Source organism: Pinus tabuliformis, chromosome 8 (assembly GCF_031772625.1).
Source record: "Pinus tabuliformis cultivar Carrire ecotype Pingquan chromosome 8, CPIR1, whole genome shotgun sequence".
Taxonomy (NCBI): Eukaryota; Viridiplantae; Streptophyta; class Pinopsida; order Pinales; family Pinaceae; genus Pinus; species Pinus tabuliformis.
The window spans coordinates 223662237-223682063 of record NC_142294.1 but is presented as its reverse complement, the minus strand read 5'-3'; the positions used below and the strand labels follow the sequence as shown (position 1 = coordinate 223682063).

The following is a 19827-nucleotide window of genomic DNA, read 5'->3' as shown; positions in this document are numbered from 1 at the left end:
TGGAGGTATGAATTTTTTTTTTGTTGAAATCAGTTGGCACATTCAAATGCATTGAAACCAGTTGGAAACACCTGCGTTTTGTAAAACAAACACCTGCGTTGAAACCAGTTGGAAACTCTGCGTAAAGTTTTTGTTTTAGTTTTCTGTGCGTGCCAAGTGTGGTGCGTAGTTTGGGTATTAAATACATGTCGACGACCAAGGCTCCTTGCAGAGTCATTTAAAGTATCAGTACTTCCTGCTTGGTAACATAATACCTTTGCAGAATTACAGAATTAAGAAATGTCATTCTCACTCACTCCATTTTTTACTTGTTGCCTATGCAAATGACCTGGATCCTTCTGGTTGGGTTCATAACGACGGCATTGTATATTTGCTGGTTGTTTAAACAGTTAAATAAAGGCAAATAGAATAAAGACAGTTCAAATAGAAGGCGAAGGCAAGTGTATGTATTTTTTTTTTGTGGGGCGGAATTTGCACAAGTAAAAGGAAATTTTTTTTTTAAGGCAAAGGCAGAAAGGCATAGGCAGTTTTTTGTTAATTGCTGGTATTGAAACATTGGTTTGTTTTTTGGAGATTATTGGGTTTTTTGTTTTGTTGATACAAAATGGCGAAAACTCAAAGTGCCCAGTTTGAAATTGAGAAATTTAATGGCAAGAATAATTTCGAGATCTGGAAGGTGAAAATGTACGATTTGCTTGTCCAACATGGTGTGGCAAAGGCGTTGTTGGGAAAGTCCAAAGAGGCTTACAACATCATAGATAATGAGTGGACCAAGATGGATGAAAGAGCGATAAGTGTTATTCGACTGTGTCTAGCTGATGATGTCCTGTTTAATATCGTGTCGGAGACAACAGCGGCTGGTTTGTGGATGAAACTGGAGAAACTGTACATGACCAAATCCTTAACCAATAGGATTCTCCTGAAGCGACAGCTGTACAGTTTGCGAATGAAGGAAGGTACATCGATTGTTGATCATTTAAATGCTTTTAATACTCTTCTTGTGCAATTACAAAGTATAGAAGTAAAAATTCAATCCGAGGATAAAGCTATTACTTTATTGTGCTCATTGCCCGAATCATGGGATCATTTTGTTACTTCTATAAGTCTTAGTTCATCAGAAACTATTGAGTTTGATGATGTAGTTGCATCCTTATTATCGGAAGAAACAAGGAGAAGGTCGCATTCTGAAACCTCTACATCAGAAGCTATGATGGTTAGAGGTCGTTCGAAAGAAAGACACTCCAGGAGGCCGAGCGACTCACGTTCAAAGTCGAAAGGGAAGAAGAGTAAGCTAAAGTGTTGGTTTTGTGGCAAATCAGGGCATTTAAAGAAGGATTGTTGGAAGCGACAGCAGCAAACTTCAAAAGCATAGTCTTCGACAGAGAAGAAGGAGGCAAATACGACAGATACAGGTTCGACATCTGGTTCAGGTATGAGTGATGAAGTATTATCAGTTAATGTGTCAAATCATGGTCAACATTGGTTGTTAGATTCCGGTGCGTCAAACCACATGTGTATCCATAAAGAATGATTTAAAACATATAAATCAATTGATGATGGTGTTGTGTAAATGGGTAATGATGTGACATGTAATATTGTGGGAATTGGGAGCATACAACTGCAAATGTTTGATGGGACAACAAAAATATTAACTGATGTGAGGCATGTACCAGATTTAAGAAAAAATTTGATTTCATTAGGAACACTTGATTCAAATGGATATAAAACTGTAATTCAAGGTGGAGTAATGAAAATTTACAAAGGCATTTTACTAGTTATGAAAGCTAAGAAAGTAGGAAATCTATTTCAGTTAGAAGGAGGTATAAGGTCAGATTTTGTGTCTACTGTGTCTGAACATGACAGTAGTTCCATTCACTTATGGCATCAAAGATTGGGGCATATGAGTGAAAGAGGATTAAAAATTTTGGCTGATCGCAAGTTACTTCCAAATCTAAAGTCTGGAAAGTTAGATTTCTGTAAGCATTGTCTGTTTGGAAAACAAAGTAAACAAAAGTTTAAAACAGGCAAACATACTAGTAAAGGCATACTTGATTATATCCATTCAGATGTGTGGGGTCCAGCTCCTACAACTTCATATGGTGGTTCGTCTTATTTTGTATCATTCATTGATGACTTTTCTAGGAAGGTCTGGGTCTACATGTTGAAGAGAAAGTCTGATGTTTTTTCAGTTTTCAAGCAGTTTAGAGCATTGGTAGAAAACAGCACTGGTAGAACAATAAAATGTTTACGAACTGACAATGGTGGTGAGTTTACTTCCAAGGAGTTTGACAGCTATTGCAAGGATGCAGGGATCGAGAGGCATAAGACCACGGTTTATACTCCTCAGCAGAATGGAGTTGCTGAACGCATGAACATGACTCTTCTCGAGAGAGCAAGGAGTATGCTAAGTAACGCCGGGTTGCAAAAGGAGTTGTGGACGGAAGCAGTGGCAACAGCTTGTTATGTGATAAACCGATCTCCATCGACGGCGATAGACTGCAAGATTCCGCAAGAGGTATGGAAAGGACACCCTTGTGACTATTCTAAACTCAGAGTGTTTGGTTGTGATGCATATGCTCTAGTGCCTAAACATCAGCGAACTAAGTTAGATCCAAAGTCTAAAAGGTATATCTTTGTTGGGTATGGTGTTGGAACAAAGGGATATAGATTGTGGGATCCTACTACCCGCAAAATCATCATCAACAGAGATGTAAAGTTTAATGAATCCTCTCTTGTACAGTTAGATGTAGATAGTAGATTGAAACAGGATGATGTATCTGATTTTCAGCACATTCAGTTTGATAGCATTTCTAACGATAGTCATGATGACCATAGTTCAGATACTAGTCATGTACAGGTTTCAGAATCAGAACATGAACATGGTTTAGGTTTAGATAATGAACAGGTCTCAGATACTGATTAGCAAGAAGTTCCTATAGATGGTAGCCCGCCAATCGAGGAAGCACCAGAAACATCCTTAAGGAGGTCGACAAGAATCAAACGGCCACCGAGAAGGTATGATGATTATGCCACTTCTGTTGCATTTGCTGCTAATGACGATGAACCTCTGTGCTATCAGGAAGTAATAGAAGGTTCGAAAAGTGATAAGTGGAAAGCAGCCATGAAGGACGAAATGATGGCCTTGGGTAAGAACAGCACATGGGATCTGGTTGAGCTTCCGAAAGGCAGGAAAATTGTGGGGTGTAAATGGGTTTTCAAGCTTAAACGGGGTGTGAATGATACAGAAGACATGTACAAAGCGCGACCGGTTGCAAAAGGGTTTTCTCAGAAAGCTGGTATTGACTTTCATGAGATTTTTTCACCAGTGGTTAAAATTGTTTCAATTAGAATTGTGTTAGCATTAGTGGCTTTGCTTGATTTAGAATTGCAGCAGTTAGATGTTAAGACTACATTTCTACATGGTGACTTAAATGAGGAAATATATATATGGAACAACCGGAAGGGTTTGTTCACCATCGCAATGAGAAATTTGTCTACAGGCTCAAGAAGTCATTATATGGCCTGAAGCAGTCGCCTCGGCAGTGGTATAAGAAGTTTGATTCTTTCATGTTGAGTCAGAAATATGTTAGAAGTGAATATGATCATTGTGTTTATTTTAAACAGTTGAATAATGGCATATTCATTATCTTGGTATTGTATGTTGACGATATGCTTTTAGCAAGCAAAAGCATAGAAGAAATCAACAGGTTGAAGGCTCAGATGGCAAGGACATTTGATATGAAAGATCTAGGAGCAGCAAGACAGATTTTGAGCATGGAGATTTGCAGAGACAGGAGCAATGGTAAGATATGGTTATCACAACAAAAGTATATTGAGAAAATACTTTTGAGGTTTGGTATGAATAATGTGAAGCCTGTTTCAGTCCCTTTAGCTTCCCATTTTAAGCTTTCTTCGAGTTTATGTCCTAATACAGATGAAGAAAAGGATTATATGTCCCGAATTCCATATGCCAATGTAGTAGGGTGTTTAATGTATGCGATGGTTTGTACTCGACCAGATATTTCACATGTAGTTGGGGTTGTCAGCAGGTACATGGCAAATCCGGGTAAAGAACACTGGTCAGCAGTGAAATGGGTGCTTCGGTACTTGAGAGGCACAAGTAGTTATTGTATCAATTACAATAAGAGTAGTGAATTTGTTTGTGGATATGTTGATTCCGATTTTGCAGGTGATTTGGATAAGAGAAGGTCAACTTCAGGGTACGTCTTTACTCTTGCAGGTGGAGCTATCAGCTGGATGTCAAAGCTACAGAATATTGTTGCTTTATCCACCACTGAAGCAGAATACATTGCTGCTTCGCATGCTTGCAAAGAGGCGGTTTGGTTGAAAGGTTTGCTTGGTCAGTTTGGTAGGTTATAGGACAACATCAGGTTACTTTGTGATAGTCAAAGTGCAATACATTTGGCTAAGAATCCGGCCTATCATAGTAAATCAAAGCATATTCCAATTAAGTACCATTTTGTAAGACAGGTTATCACTTAAAGGGGAGTCTCTCTTGAAAAGGTGCATACAAAAGAAAACTGTGCAGACATGTTCACGAAACCAGTTTTGTTGGAGAAGCTACGCTGGTGTTTGGCTTCTCTTGGCTTGCAGAAAAGATAAAATAATAATAACAGGGCATCAGGCGAAATGTTGTCAAGGTGGAGATTGTTGAGATTTTCTGTTTGGAATACGATAGGAAAAATCTCAGCTGATGACAACAATAGAAATTCAGTTCCTAGATTAGCTCCAGGTTGTTGGGAGATGAGTTAATGCCTCCTATATTTGATGTGAGTGAGTTAATGAGGCTGTTAGATTCTCTATGCTATATAACAGGCAATCATTCGGATGTTGGCTGAGAGGGTGTGAGAGCTTTGTGAGGATTTCTTGATGTAATCTCCTATTTTGATTAATAAATTGCCGATGCCTATGTTGTGTGGACGTAGCCCAGATTGGTTGGGTGAACCACGTTAAAAGCTGTGTCTTTATGTGCTTGAATTCTCTGCTGTGTATTTTGGTTTAAACTAGTTGTGCATCTGATCTACAACATAAACCTATATAATTAAAAATATATATTTATATATTTCTATTTTTGTTGTTGCTTCAACGGTGGAAACAGATTTCGTACTCATAACCTCTCTTAGGATCTATCTCATGCTTTTTGTATCAATTTTACTTTCATTTTTCTTTTCCTCCCATTTGAAAAGGATAGAAATTAAAAATAACAGCCATAATCTTCCATATTCTCTCAGCGTTCTTCGCAAAATCTCTGTAGCTAAATACGGGCTGCCACTAAGATATTTTACCTTTCACCTTTGACATATTTAAGGAAGATAGTCTCATGAAATATAGTTTAGTACTAAAGGAAAATATGAATATATATATTATAGTTTAGCATAAAACTTGCTAGTCTAATTTTTCTAATACATATAATATATTTTTTTTTTTTGTAGGCTAAGGTGTTTCTCTCTTTTTTCTATTACTTCAAATCAAAATACACATCAAAAGTAAGGTTGCCTTCAACTCGCCCTCTTGGGGAAACCGAGTATTTAAGCCACCTAAAGTTCTTAATAGCCGACCAAAAATAAAAGATCCATAGTCTGATTATCCAAGCTAAATACACTAAACAGTCTTTCAGGTTTCTAATCCTACTTGCTTGCATATAACAATTTTCTACTTCTAATATTTGAAACAAACTGAAATTATCTATACTATGCAGTTTCATCAGAATTAATACATATCTATAATTAATCTACTTCTGCCACTGGACGTTGGGTAGTCTCATTGTTTGCATTCTGATTTCCTTCCTTTATCAGTTGCTGGATCTCCTCCAACTTCTTTTCCTGCATCTCCAAGGTAATCTGAATAATTCTGAGCTCCCTCCTCAGGTTGGGAACTCCTTGCGCAAGTTCAGCCATCTCTGTTGCAGCTTGCTCCAGAGCTTTAGCCAGCAATCTTTTCATCACCCAGTATATATGTAAGGACTGTTTAAATAAGGACATTCTACCCCTAGTGTTACCAGGGTCGTGGAGAAGGAACTCCCAATCCTCCATCTCGAAGTCGGACTGAGCTTGAATCGCGTCTTCCTCCATATTCTGGATAATTCTTCTAATTCTTGGGTTCGTGTTTTGGTTATATGCCTTCTCTGCTTGCTAAATTTTCCTATCCAGCGACCGGCTTGTCTTTTTGCCCGGTCTCCCCCTTTGCCCTCGTCGTCCTCCCCTTTCTCCTCGGTATCTGCTCGTTCCTCTGCCTCTCGTGCTGCTCGGTTCCATCCCGCTTCCCGCATGTCTTCTTCCCCTCTGTCTGCCGCTCTGCCTTACCCTTCCTCCCTGTTGTCCTAGCTGCTCGTCGCTGGTTTGCTGGTTCTCCCAGCCTTCTACAGTTCGGCTTCGCTCCTTATCCCGCCTGCACTTATCTTGCCGGTCCTCTTCCTCCTCAGAATCATCGTAAATTTCATATATCTCCTCAACTGTCTCTTCCTTCGCTACCGCCTTGCCTTTTCTGTCCCTGTCTCTGCGTACCTCGGCTTCCATTTCTTCTGCTACCCTTGCTCTCTTCCTGGTTTCCATGGCGACCTCAGTAAGTTTTCGGCGCAACTTCTCTCTGTAACAGCTCTCCACCACCTTACCTCTCCTCGCTCTCTGAGTTCCTAAGCAATTTTCTCGTTGTCGAATCCTTTGTTGCCGCCCATTTATAATCCTTCTTACTCTAATCCGCTTACCTGTCAACTTGGCCTTCCGCTGCCACCTGTTGCTTTGCCCTCTGCCTTTCCTATCAATTATTCGTCTTCCCTCATTTCCATTTATGGATTCTGACATACCTCTTTTTCCTCCTCTCCGATCACTTGCGTTAATTGTCTTGCTGCAAGGTGGTTTCTTCATTCCTGTCGTCGCACACTTCTGCTGTACTACAGCATGCCTGTCCATTATATCCTTTCTCCGCCTTATCTGACATTCATTAAATGTCTGGGCTTGCCGATCCATCTCACCTGCCCGTCGCACGAATGCTATGATTCTCGTTTGTTGCTTGCTCATTATTTTCATTCGTTGCTTGTTCATGGTCATAATTAATAATACTGGCCAATTCCTCCCACTCTCTGTTGGGCCGCAACGTTCTCCACTGATTGTCAATCTTGCCGTTTCGACCCTTGCAACCCCAATTCGCAAGGAAATCTGCCGCTCGATTTCCATTCCTTTTCACATGATTGAAGATTTTATAGTCAATTCTTTTTAGAAGATCCGCTATTTCTTGAACGATCCCTGTCGTTCGCCAACTATTGGTGACCTGCTCCCAGTTCTTCCCATTATTCAGTTTCTTTAGGATTTCAATTGCAATCTGAGAATCTCCTTCTATTTCCAGGTTTCTATAGCCGTTTCGAATCGCAATTCTCAAACCTTGGTGAATCGCCCATAATTCGGCCTCATTGTTTGTCATCTCGCCACCCCACTCTGCATAGATCCATCTGGTGTTTCTCTGACTGTCTCAGAAGATTCCTCCGAATCCGGCATTACCTGGGTTCCCCTTCGATGCCCCGTCAAAGTTTAACTTCGTAAAGTTGTCTTTGGGGTATGCAAACTTGTCATAGCTTTGAGGTCTCGTACTAAATCTATCGATTTTTTTGTTATGCACCATTTCATAATTCAAATTTAGGTTCTTTAGAATTTGCTCCTCTCCCTGATCTGCTTTCCAGTCTTCCGCATCCCACTTCTCTACCAGAATTGATTCTCTAGTTAAGTTCACTACTCTGTTCCATATTGTTACCGTGTTTTTAGATTTGTCTTGGAAAACTCTGCGGTTCCTTTCTTTCCATACCATCCAAATCACAAAACCGGCAATGAGATCCCAGGCCTTTCGGACTACTTTACATTGAAATTTTTCTTTCTGCCAGTGGAAAATCACTTCATTTGTTTCTCTCGGAGACCTCTCAGGTTTCTGGAATAGTTTCCCGGTTTCCATCCATAGGTTCCTGGCATATACGCACTTGATTAACAGGTGCTCTTGAGTTTCCGCTTCCTTATTACACAAATAGCATTTTGAAGGCCCACTGAAACCTTTCTTTTGTAGTTTATCCCACGTCAGGATCTTGTCCTTAGCTACTAGCCATGCGAAAAGGGTAATTTTCGGCCACCAGTTTTTACCCCAGATGACCTTCCAGTCTTGGTTTTCTTCAGTGGTTCCCTGTTGGTCTGCCAGATAGTATGCCTCCTTGACCGTAAAGGATCCTTTCATTGACTTCCCCCATCTGAGGATATCCCTACCCGTTTGCGCTTTTACTTTCCTGGACTCTACCTCTTCCATGAACGCTTCCTGTTGTTCTTGATCTATCTCAATGCCCCATTCCTCTGGTGTTGACCATTTCCGCCATATTCCATCCAGTTCGTTTTCTTTCCAATAATCTTTGACGTATATATGGTTGTCTCCTATCTTATCCTGTATGTTCTGGATTTTTTTTATTCTGCTCATTTTCCCCCTTTGTTGCCATTTCTCTTCCCAGAATTTTGCCTCCCCTCCTCCTCTAATTTCCCAGAAAACGTTCTTATCTACTATATCTCAATTTTGACGGGCTAGATCCCAGATTGTCGAGCCCTTCGGGGTTTCCTCCATTCGGTAAATATTCTTCGTAGTATCTGGCATATTGTACTTGTGCCTCCATAGTTGCTTCCATAGGTCGTTGCCCCCTCTCAGCCATCGCCACCAAAGTTTTGCACCGAGCACCTTGTTGAGTTTATCCAGATCGCGCAGACCCAAGCCTCCCTCCTCCTTTCGTTTCGTCAGATGTTTCCATGATACTAAGGCCCACTTTTTCTGTTGGGACAAACCTCCCCATATGAACTTCCTAAGGATTTCTCTGATCTTAGTGCAAACCCCTTGAGGCAGTGCCATAATCGATAGTGGATATATGGGGATTGCCTGCAACACTGATTTCACTAGAACAATCCTTCCAGCAATGTTTAAGGTTCTGAAGGCCCAGTTAGCCACTCTGTTTTTTAATTTCTCTAGGACTCCTTGCCAGTTTTTCTGTCTTTTAGAGTTGAAATCCAATACGTTTCCCAAGTATTTCGTTGGGAGTTCCCCTTGCTTAAAACCTAGCATCCTGGTCAAGTGGCTTTAGCTGACTCTATGGTATTGAATATAAAGGTGCAAGATTTTTCTTTATTGATTTCCATCCCAGATGCTTCCGCAAATAAGTCCAAAACCTTCTTCAGATTTCTCACTTCTTTTACAGTTGGCTCCCCAAATAACATGATATCATCAACGAATTGCTGATGGGTTATTGGCAATTCATTACCCCATAGTCTTAGCCCTTTGATTTTATTTGCTGCTCTTTCTTTTTTAAGATATCTACCCAGACCTTCTGCTGCAAGAATAAATAGGAAAGGAGATAGGGGATCCTAATACATATAATATTTATTCAGATTTCTAATCATAAAAAATTTCGAGAATACTAATCTCATTTATGTTGGAAATAAGTGTGGGTAAATTAGTGTTGCTTAAATTATTAATTTTCAGAGCCATAACAATAAGTAATAAAGAAGGGTGTATAAGAAACTTTTTTAGTTGAAAATTTTTCTGGAAAAAAATCACCGAATGTTTTTTTAATATTTTGTGAGTGCAAAATGCTTCAACTCTAACTAAAAGGGAAGCCCCAACTCCGTAGTACTCTAGAAAAGAATTCAAGTTTATTAGGTAGCTTTAAGTCTTGAAAGGATGCTCCTACACCTTGATTTTATCATCCCAACTAGAAGAATGCTTTAACGCCCTATTTTTATCAGCTACAATTGATAGGATGCTTCGACACCATGCAAGCTTTAGTATTTTCAAGCTACAACCTGAAGGAGACTTCACTCTCTTATCTTGCACCACCCAACCACCCTCAAAAATATAAAAATTGAATAATGAACTATGGTCTCCTATACGAAGTACAATGGCCCACTTAGAGAGGAATTCAACAAAGGTTCTTTGCCACTAATATATGTTCAAATGTACAATGATAATCCAACTTCAAAAATACTCAAACATAACAATCCAAATCCAAATTGTTGATGTATTCCACTGATGTATAGTCTCTAAAACTATCAAGATAATCAATTCAAACTGTTGAAGTAGAAATTGTTACTGTTGTACCTGAAGATGCCTTTGAGTTCTCTCAATTTTGATAATGTCAAATTATCTACTCATGAAGATGCTTTCAATCTGGTCTCATTGATCTCGGAAGATGTCAGTCACTAATTTGATCCTCATCCAGCCTTAATTATCAATGTTGTATATGATACCTCCTCGAGCAGGAGGTATAAATATGATCAATATCCTTATTTCTACTGTGGCCAGACATCATGTTAACCTCAACCAATTTATAGAGATGGCAATGTCTACTCTAGCAATTGTAATCCTTATAGGATGCAACTCAAAAAAAGAATCAAGTCTTCACTCCTCAGATTAAAAGGCCTTGTTCATACCATAATATTGTAATAGAGATGTCATTGAACAAGGGTTATAGACTTACCTCAAATGTGCTAAAGCAGAAATATCTCCTTGATTACCGATAAGCATGAGATGGAAGACTTGTCTTTAAGTGATGATCAATTTACTTGAGATCTTTAACAATCCATGAGTAGACTTACACTAATTTCCTAGTCTCATCTAGTTAAGTATGCAATGCCACTGAGCTGAAAATGGTAACTCAACCTAGAGGAAAACTAATAGTGACTAATTGGCTACCCACAAAATCCTTTCTACAACTTATTTTCAGTTCAGTTGTGCCTCAAAAAATTTCAATACCTTACTTTGAGTTACCCTAACCAGAACTCAGTCCATAGTCTGCAACAATATCATTGCTGGACAAAAATACCATTCTGATATACCTTGAAAAATGACCTCCATTTGAGCTCAGTTCCACCTCAAGAAAGGCTATAGGTATCAACAAAATAGGTCTGAAAAAATTGTTTTGTATTTATGCCACAAATCTAAATTTGTTGAGGGGTGAAAGACATACCAGATTGCATTGAAGGGATGACATTTTTGTTTTCTTCGGAACCTCAAGAAAACTTTAGGAAAAAATGTCATATCTTCTTTTCTAGATCAAATCCAAGAGAGGCCTAAAAATATGCCAAAATCAAACCACAAGTTGTGCCCTTTGAGGTTTGAAAACTTCAGATGGGACTAATGATGAAACTAGATCTTGGCCTTTACAAATCCTTTGACTTTACACCATGAATTACCTTAGAAACTACACAACTGAAGCTTCCTAAAGAAATCCAAATTCTCATAGGAGATGTTCAAGAAGAGGTTTTAAATTTTGCAGTAATTCCACGAAATTTTGTCTCATGGAAATGTTACTACCATCTACAAAATATGTTAAAATCCCCGATGAAAGATAAAACAAAATAGAAATATAACCTTAAGCCCAAACAAAAACAATCTTTAAACAATCTTGACTTTTCATTACAGATGTGTACCCTTGGGGGCTTAAAATCATCACAAAACAATCTTTTAACACCTTAGAATACCCTTTAAATTTGAGCTCAGATTGATTTAAGGAGGCAATGAATTTTTAGCCCTAAAAATCCTTCATATGTGTCCTTCAAGGGAGGACAAAATGACTCAGGAAACACAAAAAATCCTTGCCAAAACCATAACTGAAAAATTTAACCATAAGCCCAATACTTCTTCAAACATTTGACCTCCTACTCAAGATTTTCATGAGTACTCAAGGGCCACAGGGAATCATATATTATTCAACACATAAGTTCACTTTGGAAGGCTAAAGTGCCTTGTATATATACAAATAGTGGAGGCCATTTAGGAGGGAGGTCAACCTGCCTTTTGGAGCAAGATTTAAATTTTAAATTTCAAACTCATTGGAGACAAAAACCCCACATGTAATTGAGGCAAACTTACACCTTTGATTTGATTTGGATTTGAAATTTGAGCCCCTCCACAAAATATTTTTTCCACAAAATGTTTGATTTATTTATTTAATGTAAGTCCCTCTTGGCTTCATGATTTGAGTAGTGATAGTTGCCACATCATCTCATTATAGGGACTTTGACCACAAGAAGAAGGCTTCAAATTTTGATTTGCCATATATCTCAAACCGTTAGGAGCCTCATGTCATGCCACATACCATTAGAATCATCATGATGAAGATCATCCCATGAAGGTGACCTAAACCCCAAAAATATTAATTTGACTTGTCATATTTATCATCAAAGGCAGGGCTTCTTCTAGCACTACTTGGGTTGACATTAATGATAACCATATTTCAACAAGGCATCCCTATATACAAAAAGAAACAGGAATCAAACAAGCACACCTCTTATTTTAGTACATAGATTTGGATGAATAGATTAAAAGCGATTTGACTGGAAGAGAATGACAATCCATTTCTTCAACAATTTTATACAATGTCTAATTAAAAAATTTTAATTTTTATGTTTGAAAGAGTTTTTTAATTTATTTTTTAAGTAATTTTATAGTTTGACTTTTTTATTTATATTTTTAATATAATAAAAATATTTTATTTTTTTTGAGGTATCCTAAATGAAACATTTAGAAGAAAAATATTTTGATTTGTTGGTAGGGATTCGTATTTCGCAGGCAATCTTGGAGCAAATGGAAATAACAACCGTTCAAATGTGTCCAAGGAACCTGACACACTCACCTGTTGCAAAATAGGTGGCCACCTCCTTGTGAAGCGTTACATAGTGATGATGACACAGAACAGAGGAGTTCAAACAGACAGAGGAAGGAAACCAGAATGTTGGGAAGTGGAAACGAACTGACAAAAAGCAGATTGGCTTTAAAGCCATGAACTGACAGAGACAGTGTTATGAAACCAGTTCACAAAAAGATAGAAAAGATAGATGAACACCTTACAATTCAGCCTCTTCGAGGGGGCAACCTCCTTTACATTACACAAATGAACAATTCTTAGATGATACAAATGACAAGACCTCCTTTCTATATATAGGAGTCTAAGGGGTCATAATATAATCAGAGCCAACATAACAATAATAATGTAAGGGCACAATAATAAAAATAGTGGGCTTCTATGGGGCACAATAGTAACAATATGGGGACTACATGGGTACAACAATATAATAAGGGGGTTGTACTAATAACAATAAGGGGTTACACTAGTAGTATAGGGGCCTCACATGCCCCTCTCCTTCAAAAAGTGTTGTCCTCAACGCTTGAGTGGTTCTTGATGCTTCTGTATAAAATTCTTGTCCTCCCATGTGGAATCTTCAGTGGGCATGTTCTTCCACTTGATGATATACTCTGAAATTGATCGATTTCGTAGCTATCGGGTTCTTATTTCTGTGACTGCTCCAGGTTCCAATATGATTTTTCCTTCCTCTTCAAGTTCTAGCAATATTGTTTGAATTGGGATCTTCTGAAACTTTTGAATGAGTGGCCACACTTCTTCATCCTTATTCCATTCATCCCTTCCGTCATTTATCCAATTTGGCTAGATAATAGAAATGGCACAAAACAATGCTTCCACATCCTCATCCTTTCTTGACAGTGCATATGCAACAAAAAATTTCTTCCCTTTTCTGTAGATGATGTCAAAGTCATAACCCAACATATTTGTGACCCATTTTTTTTGTTCTTCTAAAGATAATATTTGTTCTAAAAAGTATTTAAGACTATCATGATCCATTTTTACCTTGAAGTGTCTTCCCATTGGGTAAGGTCGCCATTTCTTAAGTGCATGTAGTATTACCAATATTTCCTTATCATAAATAGCTTGCTTGAGATGTAGCTGTAAAAATACCCAATCACCTAAATCAAAACTTTTTTCACTGCGATGTTGACCTACCTGTTGTTTCATTCGATTCTACACCAAAGTGGAGTTATCCTTTAAAAGTTGGAGAACTTGGTGTTGATGGTCGATGTGATCTTTCACTGCTTGAACCTTTTTCTTCTTGATATGTCCTTCTATATTGAGAGTTTGAGGAGTGGAAATTTCTTCCAATGCTTTACAAGATATGCTTAGATTCATTTCTTGTTGCTCGATGTGATCTTTCAATTCTTGAACATTTTTCTTCTTGATATGTCCTTTTACCTTAATAGTTTGAGGAGTGGTAATTCCGGCCAATGCATTACATGATATGTTTGGATTCATTTCTTCTTTATTGATGTGATCTTTCACTTCTTGAACCTTTTTCTTCTTGATATCTCCTTCTATCTTAAGAGTTTTAGGAGTGGTAATTCTTGCCAATGCTTTACAAGATATGGTCAGACTCATTTCTTCTTTCTCTCGGGTTGGGTCTTGGCATATATCCTCTTCATTTGATGTTTCTTGATCCTTTTCTTCCTCCTCTTCATACTCTATGTAAAATAGTTTCTTCTCAGCACACTTATGACCTTTAGTTCATTTGCTATCACAATTGTAAAAAAGCCCTTTTTCTCTTTTTACTTCCAATTGTTGTGGTGTGACCCTTGTAGGTTGTGGAAGGCTAGGAGAAGAAACACTTCCATAATTATAGTCGTGAGTGGTAGGATTCCTTGTTTCCATAATTTCGCTTTCAATTTTTCTTGCCCACCTAAATGCCTTCTCCAATGAATTAGGTTCCCAAAGACGAACCTCATGTTGAATGTTATCCTTTAAAGTACCTATGAAGACATCAATCCTTTGCTTCTCTGGAATATCATTTACCCTTATATTCAATTTTCGAAAGTCCTCAATGTGCTCTACCATTGAACACTTTTGTTCGAGATTTATCAATTAGCTAAAGAAGGTGTTTCTCTTTGTATCCTCATAATGTGTTATCATTTCCTCCGTGAAGATTGACCACGTAACAAGTTGTTTACGACAACAAAGCCCTTTATACCATAAAAGTTGATCTGTTTCTAAATATGAAGATGCAATACATACATTTTGTAACAGTGGTACACCAGGTAGATCAAAATATTGCTCCATTTGAAGTATCCAATTTCTTGCCTTCAAACTTCCTCATATCGCCTTTTCTTGATTTTAGGAGTTCGATCTTGAAACAACTATAACTCTGTAATTTTGGCTCTTCCAGTTCTGAAATTGCGATCTGCAGTAGCCCTCTGTCTCTTCCTTCTAATGCCACCAATCTGATCAAATTGGATTCTTCAAGAAAGAGTTATGTGCAATCTTCCAAGATGACCTGATTATATACCTTTTCAGAAGAGCGAACTTGTATGAAGTGCCACGTGTCACTGTTCTGACCTTAGGATCTTAAAAATATACATAGGAAACTACAGTCTGTCTTCTTTCTGTATCTTCTTACGAAATTTTAATCTGATGCTCAAAACAAAAGTTATGACGATTTTCCCCAGGTCACCTTTTTGGAATGTAATTCAGGAGGCTGCAAAAAGGCCAAATTCCTCAAATCATATCTCCGTAAATATAGCACAAAGAGTTATGAAATTCAGACCCGAGGTTCAGAACGATTTAAACCCAAATGGGTTTTCTTTTTCACGTCTGAAACGTTGCAGAAAAAAGTTATAGTGAAAATTTCACGATGACCTGTTTGGAGCAGCGAAACCCTAGAATCCAAAGCTCTGATACCAAATGTTATGAAACCAGCTCACAGAAAGATAGAAAAGATAGATTAATGCCTTACAATTCAACCTCTTCGAGGGGGAAACCTCCTTTACATTACATAAATGAAAAATTCTTAGATGATGCAAATGACAAGACCTCCCTTCTATATATAGGAGTCCAAGGGGTCATAATATAATCAAAGCCGACATAACAATAATAATGTAAGGGCACAATAATAAAAATAGTGGGCTTCTATGGGGCACAATAGTAACAATATGGGGACTACATGGGTACAACAATATGATAAGGGGGTTGTACTAATAACAATAAGGTGTTACACTAGTAGTATAGGGACCTAACAGACGAAGGGGGTAGAAAAACAGAAAGAGATTTAGTTAGACGCGGAAAGCTAAGATCAGAAAACAGAGAGTAGAAGCCGAGCTGACCTGAAGGTAGCATCGAGCCAGACGGAGCCAGAGAGAGTTAGAGAGTCTGTGTACTCCAGAGAAGGCTTGAGAGGTTCAATCAAACTCCTCGGCTTAGGCTTGTCATGCTACTGTGACCAATAGAGGTCCTGTTTCAGTAAGGAGAGCCTGTGTACTCCAAGTCCTACTGATTTTATCTATTTAGTGAGACTCGAATTGAGCTTACTGTTGTAAAGCTCTGCTTTGAAAACATAATAGAGAGGCCAACACTAAAGGTTGGATCAGGAGACGTATCCCAGGAGCATTGGGTGAACTCCTTATTAAACTTGTTCTGTTTACATGTTTGCCTGTTATGTTTTCTCTAACTGCCTCAATGTCTATGTATTCTAGCAATCTTATTGGTGCATTGCATAAAGTAACATAGGCACATCCATGCACATGAGTCTGTAATACCTTAAATTCTTTATCCTGGATAAATTCCAAATCAAGTGGTATCAGAGCTCTAGGTTACTAAGGTTAGACAAGCTTATGCTGGATTTTGTTGTTGAATGCTAACTAGATGAAAGCATAAATTAGGAGAAGGAGAGTTGGTTTAACCTAACCCTGAAATTGGAAGAGTCCACTCTAATAAGAAAATGTTAGAAGAAAGTCCCTTAGAATCAGACCCTCAGTTCATGGATAGTTTCATGACCATGAGAACCATGGTAGAGGAAATGTATTGAGAATTTAAGAACAATAGAGATGAAGATTCATCAAACTCCAAACAAGACAAAGGAGTAGAATAATCTCTCCTCCATGACCACTCTAAAGGCAAAGGGAAAGAAGAAAAATTTCTCACACCTCCTAATAGCCCTGAAAATAAAAAGAAGACATCTTTGATTAAATTAGATGTTAAATTTGATTTACCAATATATGATGGAGAGTTTAACACAGAGAAGCTGGATAATTGGATCAGACAGGTTGATGTTTATTGTAGAGTGCAAAGCATTGATTCAGACAAGAGTAAGATTCAGCTGGCCAGCCTACACCTTGGGGGCACTACCTTGGTATGGTGGGAAGGCAGGACGCAAGCTAACATGAAGAAAAATGGTAAAATTCTTTCTTTCTGGAGTGAATTTTTTTCTGCAATTAAAAAGCAATTCTATCCACTAGCCTATATGCAGCAAGCCATGATGAGCTGGCAAACTCTTCGACAATTAAAAGGGCAATGTGTAGAAGGTTACACCTAAGAATTTAGGAAAAAAGCTTTGATTCTAGGAATTTCTTTAGACTCACCTGAGACTCTGTTGAAGTATATAGGTGGTCTACACAGCTACATGAGGCACATTGTCCTAATGTTTAATCCCACTAGCATAGATGAGGTATCTGTCCAGGCTACACATCTAGAAGCTAGAGGTAAGAATGGGAACCCAGAAGTTGGGGGATCATCCAAACCCACTGCAAGCAAGAATAAGGAGAAAAGAAAACAGAAATGGAAAGAGAGGAAGACAAATACTATACAAAAGAGCAAGTCTTCATGCACTCATTGTAAGAAGGATGGGCATGATGATGAACACTGTTGGATTTTGCATCCAGAGCTGAGACCCAAGAAGTTCGAAGGCAAGAAGAAGAAGATTGTTGCAGCTATTCAAAAGGATTTGGGGTCAGACTCAGGAGACGAAACAACAATCGCAGCCACAAGTATAAAAGGTAAAAATTCTGAAGCATCTACTAGTAATTCTGCATAATCTACTGATAATGAAGAAAATGAGAGCAAAAGACATGAACTTTTTCATATTCGAGTTATTTCCAATCATTAAAAGATTGATACTTTGTTTGATAGTGGTTCACAAGTAAATTTAATTTCTAAAGCAATTGTAAAGAAGTTGGGATTACTAACCACACCTCGCAAGAAACCAAATACATTAGGTTGGTTATGTGATAAAGCAAAGCTACAAGTGACTAGACAATGTAAACTTAAGTTTTCTTTTGGGTCAGCATTTGTAGATGAGGTTGAGTTAGATATAGTTCCTTTGGATATATGTGGAATTGTTTTAGGAAGTCCTTACTTGTATGATAGAAAAGCTATTTTCTATAGAGTTCAGAACAGGTATCTACTCATTAAAGATGGAATCGAATATATTGTAAGATCTCATAAGCTCAAGAATAATTATACTCTCATAAACTCAGGGCAGATGAAGAGAATTGTAAATTCATGCAAACAATTTTTACTGATGGTTGTAAAGGAAAAGAAACCTGATAAAACCAATGTATTTGAGGGTTGTGATGCTAAACAGTGAGTTGATTTAGAAAAAATTGTTTTAGAATATGATATATTATTTCAAGAACCTAAAGGTCTGCCACCCAAAAAGGAAATAGTACATGATATTAATTTGCAGCAAGATGCTCCATTGCCTAACATCGGAATGTACAGGTTGTCCACTTTAGAGAATGAAGAAATCAAGAAGCAGGTATAGGAGCCACTCGAGAAAGGATTCATAAGGCCTAGAACATTGCCATGTGGATCTCCAATTGTCTTGGCGAGAAATAAAGATGGCTCATGGAGAATGTGCATTGATTACCGAGCACTGAATAAAATAATGATAAAAAATTGTTATCCCCTTCCTTGCATAGATGATCTGTTAGATCAGTTGAAAGAAGTTTATTTTTCCAAGTTGGACTTGCATAGGGGTTATCATCAGGTCAGAGTTGTAGAGCAAGATGCATGGAAGACTGGTTTCAAAAGAAAGTAGGGATTGTATGAGTGGTTGGTTATGCCTTTTAGCTTAATTAATGCTCCTTCTACTTTCATGAGAGTAATGAATGATGTACTCAGAGCTTTTCTTGATGATTTTGTTATTTTATATCTGGATGACATTCTCATATTCAACAAAACGTGGGAATAATATTTAAAGCATGTTAAGCAGACTCTAGATGTTTTGAAAAGAGAAAATCTTTATGTTGAACTCTTAAAATGTGAATTTGGCGAAACATCTTTGAATTATTTGGGTCATATAGAGGGGGTGGTGAATTGAAGATAGATCCCTCTAAGGTTGCAGTCATTGTAAACTGGCCTAAACCCAAATCTTCTATAGAAATTAGAAGCTTCCTAGGAGTAGCACAATATTGGAGAAAGTTTATTTCTAACTTTTCCTTAATTGCAGCTCCCTTACATGCTTTAACAGGATTGAACAAGGTGTTTCAATGGGGAGGCAAACAGCAGAAAGCCTTCGACACCTTGAAAGAAAAAATTAGTACAACACCAGTACTAGCATTGCCCGATCTTCAAAGACCATTTGAGATCGAAACGGATGCCAGTGACTATGCCATGGGAGCAGTGTTGATGCAACACAGTAAACCCATATGTTATCATTCTGAGACATTTAATTCTGCAGTAGTTAATTATCCCACATATGATAAGGAATTGTATGCATTAGTACACAGTGTGAAAAGGTGGAAAAATTATTTAATGGTTAAAGAGACATTTATACACATTGATCATCAATCACTTCAATATTTACACTCCCAAACTAAATTGCAGCAATTAAGACACTATAGGTGGATGGGTTTTCTACAACAGTTTCATCTTGTCATCAGATATAAAAAGGGCATACACAATAAAGTTGCAGACATGTTGTCCAGACCAATCATAAATGCATCTACTATACTTAAGCATAATTCAGTACTGCATGAAAGCTACATTGAACAATATGCTCAAGATATAGATTTTAAAGATGTGTATGCAACTTTAAGTCAAGGCAAACAAGTAGGAGAATTGGATTATCATGTTAAGGACCAACTCTTGTATCATTTTGGGAAGCTATGCATTCCACAAACTGAAAGAGTAAAGATAATTCAAGAAGCACACACTTCTCTAATCTCAGGTCACTTTGGTGT

The 19827-nt window shown here is 37.9% G+C and overlaps 1 protein-coding gene across 1 annotated transcript; it reads right to left on the bottom strand.

The window, feature by feature from the left end:
- Positions 1-6987: 6987 nt before the first annotated feature.
- On the bottom strand, positions 6988-7437 carry LOC149234956 (uncharacterized). The gene has a single exon (XM_089368415.1). The coding sequence runs from the start codon at positions 7435-7437 to the stop codon at positions 6988-6990; it is 450 nt and encodes a 149-aa protein (XP_089224541.1).
- Between the last annotated feature and the right edge of the window lie 12390 nt (positions 7438-19827).